At 36.5% G+C, this 4,518-nt stretch overlaps 1 protein-coding gene across 1 annotated transcript; it reads left to right on the top strand.

Moving 5' to 3' along the window:
- The first annotated feature begins 529 nt into the window (after positions 1-529).
- LOC125816053 (acetylajmalan esterase-like) lies at positions 530-2,933 on the top strand. Its single transcript, XM_049495646.1, has 5 exons — positions 530-806; positions 886-1,098; positions 1,182-1,330; positions 2,148-2,421; positions 2,547-2,933. Exons 1-5 carry the CDS (start codon positions 530-532, stop codon positions 2,762-2,764), a joined length of 1,131 nt encoding a protein of 376 aa, XP_049351603.1. The 3' UTR covers positions 2,765-2,933.
- Positions 2,934-4,518: the final 1,585 nt, after the last annotated feature.

Raw genomic sequence — 4,518 nt, 5'->3', positions numbered from 1 at the left:
ATATATTGGTGAGTGAGTAAAAGAAGAGAGTATAAAATGATTGGGCCAATACATCGTTCTATAATCACCTGTTAGTTACTAATTCGGTATCGAACCAACCGATGGCTTATTGATTGATTAGCAGATTAGTATATTTAAAAGTCAATATCTAATAAGTCAAACTCTTAAGCATAATTATATATCTATTTCGTTTAACAAGCAACACTATTTAATAGATACAAATTTATATGTAAAAATTTAAAAGATCGCAGATGATTTAAACTTGTTATAAATCCGTGGAAATCAGTTGCACGTTCCTCCAATGGTATAATTGAATCAAATTATTTTAAATAGCAAGGGGGTATATTTGACCCTTTTTCTTTTAAAAAGTAGTAAATCTGGGGTAGCTGGCATTTAGATAGCACAGAGAATCAATGTTAATTAATTAATTTCTCGTGGCTCTTGTACTTCCTGCAGGAAAAATAATACTGCTACTGAATATATGTAGAATAGTGTGCATAAGCTCAATAGTTTTGTTTGGCAAATTGAAATGGCAGCAACAATAACCTTGCTTCTTTCTTTGCTCATTTTAATGGTGAAAGTCGGCGATGCTCAACAAGTATTAAAGCTTCAAAATCCACTATTGATGAATTGCAGATTTGATAAAATATATCAATTTGGTGATTCACTTTCCGATACCGGCAATTGCATCAGAGAGACCCTTTGTGGAGCTAATTTGTCATGTGGAGCACTTCCTTATGGAATGGATTTTTACCAGAATGCAACTGGGCGTTGTTCTAATGGCATGCTCATCATTGATTTCATAGGTTTGAATTGAATCCCCAATTACTATTGATATGTGTGTTTGATAATTTTTATGATTAATTTCTCTATCAAAACGTACAGCTGTGGAATCTGGTCTTCCTCTGCTAAATCCGTACAAGGATGAAAATGCAGATTTGAGACATGGTGTGAATTTTGCAGTAGCTGGGTGTACTGCTTTATCTGCCAAATCCCTCGCAGAGAACAACATTGTTAATATAGCACTTACAAATAGTTCATTGACTGTGCAACTTGATTGGATGTCTTCTCATTTCCAGACCACATGCTCCCCTGCAGGTAATTCATTAATTTGCTAAATATGATTATTTGCTTCTGCAAATTGCACTAACTATATATCCAATTAATTGTTTTCTTCTTAGATTGCCCAGAAAAAATGAACAAGTCACTTTTCTTAGTTGGAGAAATCGGAGGAAATGAATTCTTTTATGGCTTATCACAAGGTAAAACCATGGACGAATCGCGAAGAATGGTGCCAGAAATTGTTCAGACCATCATTCATGGCGTTAAAGTGAGTTTATTCCTTTAATTTTCAAAATTTAAATTGCCTTTCTCACAATCGTGAATGGTTGGAAGGGAGTTAGAGGCCTCGTGAGTAATGGTAACTTCCTACTCAGAGTCCACTACAGATTTGAATTTGTTGAAGAAATAATAACATCCTTCTTTTTTACCCTTCCATAATAGAGGTCTTTAGTTTGAAATCCCTTGCTAAGATGGTTTGGCTTGCTACTTTTATAATGGAGGTCTCAAGTTCGAAACCACTTACATACAACTCAAGCTCGTCCCACGGAATTTGCCTAATGCAGTTTATCTCTTCAGTGTGATTTGCAAGCTATTGTAGGGGTTTACCTTTGTGTGCACTCAAAAGATTGTGATTGTGTGTTGAGATCTTTTTTTGTCCCTTCTAGCCTTCCAATTGTGTAAATATATTGTTTGCTGGCAAATACATAGAACTTAAATTCTTTTAAAGTATAATTAAGGATATATAGGTTATGATTGTTGTTTTAACCCCTCTCTTCCTCTTGTCACTTGTCTCAATCTGATAGTCTTTGTAATATCCTACTAATTAAATCCAAACCCCATCATTATGAATACCAAGGATGTCACACTTGCTAGAAATAGTACTAGTTATCTTCGTTGAGTATATAAGCAATTTAAAGATCGTCTTCTTTAGAGTTCCATCATTAAGAAAGCCAATATAATAGTGAATTACACTTCTCAATTTTGAGGTGGGGGATTGATTTTACGCTTCTATTTACCTTTTCCTTCTTGATTACTTCTTTTATTTGATTAGAATTTGTTTTCTAGTGATCAATTACTTTTTTCAGAGGGTCATCGGTTTTGGGGCTACTCAAATTATAGTTCCAGGCAACTTCCCAATAGGTTGTCACCCAATTTTCCTAACAAAATTCATGACCAACATCTCAACTGCCTATGATGAGTACCATTGCTTGAAAGACTTAAATAACTTTGCAATATTCTTCAATCGTAATTTGCAACAAGCCATTGATGAGTTGAAGAAAGATTACCCAAACATTACACTGATTTATGGTGACTACTACAACGCCTTTCTGTGGCTTCTACAAAATGCCGGCAGTCTTGGTAAGTGCTTAAAAGATAGTATATCATTTCCTTTTCCTAATTATAAGGTTGAATTACTACATACATAAGTGAAAAGGGGAAGAAAACCATATGCATTTACCAACTTTCTTGTACTACATTTTCAGGATTCGACAACAACTCCTTGCAAAAAGCATGTTGTGGAATAGGAGGAGAATATAATTATGATGTACATAGAAGATGTGGTGCTCCAAGAGTTCCTGTGTGTGTTGATCCGAGTACTCACATCAGTTGGGATGGAGTTCATTTGACACAAAATGCATACCGTTGGATAGCAAGATGGCTAATTGATGATATATTACCTAAATTAAACTGCCAAGTTTAACTTCTTTCTCTTAATTTCTTGCGGAAGTGCATCAATCCATTGTCATGGAGTCCGTTAGCAGAGTAATTGTTCTTTTTATTGTGAAGATAGCTAATTGATCGATGACAATTTGAAATAGCAAGTGATTTGTCTTTATTGTAACAGTGCACATCAATGTTACTCTCTCGAATGCTATCCTCTCAAATTGAGAAATTTCAATCTCTTTCTTTGAAGGCTTGATTTTACTTATAGATGCATAGCTCAGATTTGTTATGAACTCTAGCACCCATAATTGTGAGTGTTCAATCTAGATGGATCTCTTTAATGTACTTTACCCTTTCATTCATTCATATATAGAGAATGCCATTGTTATGAACCAGCCTCGGCCCAAGGTCAATAACTACACAGATGCCACACAACTAGTTATTGGGCTGAAAAGAAGCAACAAAATTGGAAGGCCTTCACCAAGGTTGATTTGGGACCCAGGCCCAATTAACAACTAGGTAAAAAGGGCGACATGAGAAAGAACGGTTTATGCAAATTGTTGAGAAAAATGTCTAGTCCTCATTCCCTTTCTTTGAGTCTAAGCTTCTAATCTTCCTTCTAGTTATCTTCTTCAATAGTTTCTTTGTTTTACTACTTCATTATTGTTTTGCGATTCCTTGTTAGTTCCATTTTCCACTGTAACTTTGAGCTTAGCGATTCTAATATTTGAATGTTCTATTGTGAAATTGGAGTTGTTACATTGGTGCTTTCATTGAGAGTACTCCAATGGCATTGATGGTACTCAATAGATTTAGCGGCGGCAATCCAACTGGGTGGATTTTTAGGACGGAGCAATATTTCACATATCTTGGTTTCTCGGAAAAGGAATGGCTACCTCTTGCCCCTTTTTATCTCGATGGTGCTGCTTATGATTGGTTCCAATGGTTGTATCGCAACAAATAATTTTTTGACTGGAAACACTTCACCGAGAAATTGGCATTGCATTTCTGTAATGACTCCAACATGATCAGTGACAATGTCAACGTCCTTGATATGATGCAGAAGTTGGACGAGAACTTCTCTTATAGACTCTGCAAACTCGACAATGTCCAACGCACACTGTCTTCTTACTCCCAGTCAGTCGTTGCGGATCCAGTGCCTGTAGATGTGGACTCATCTGCCGACGATAAGGGGGATCCTGCCTTGTCTTTTGACGAATCCACCCTTGTCTTCGATGATTAAGTGGCCTCTGATTCAGAGACTGTTGATGATTGCATTCAAACCTCGCTTCAGGAATGTGTTGTCCACGACTTCCCATTTGGTTTGAACGGTGGAATACTCTGGCTGAGTGGTGGAAAATTAGAGGAGATCTCAGGAATATCCGCCTACAAGGTGTTCGCTGAAATACCTTTTAGGGATGTTGACATGAAAGTTGCCAATTCAGTGAAGAACGATGTCGTAAAACCTGAAACCAAGGTGTTCGATGACAGGTTTCACACAATTTCCACAGTTAGGTATGATTCCAGTAACCTTGTCATGTTTGACGAAATGTTGTTTGCACTCTCTTGTATGCTCTCAGTTTGTAGTTCCAGCAATGGTATAATTGCTCACTTAAATGAAATCGATCCCACTAAACTTCCATTCTCCCCGTATCAATTTCCACCAACTCAATTCAAATTAGAATTTCCATTCGAACCCGGTTCTATTATGCGTACCACAATACATGGGTCTGCAGACTCTTATTATTTCATGGCTGTGGATTATTTCAAGGAGATCATTAAAATATGTGT

The sequence above is a fragment of the Solanum verrucosum genome, unplaced genomic scaffold, assembly GCF_900185275.1.
Source record: "Solanum verrucosum unplaced genomic scaffold, falcon-dt-bn FXZP01000261.1, whole genome shotgun sequence".
NCBI classification, from domain to species: domain Eukaryota; kingdom Viridiplantae; phylum Streptophyta; class Magnoliopsida; order Solanales; family Solanaceae; genus Solanum; species Solanum verrucosum.
This window is presented reverse-complemented; position numbering and strand designations above follow the sequence as displayed.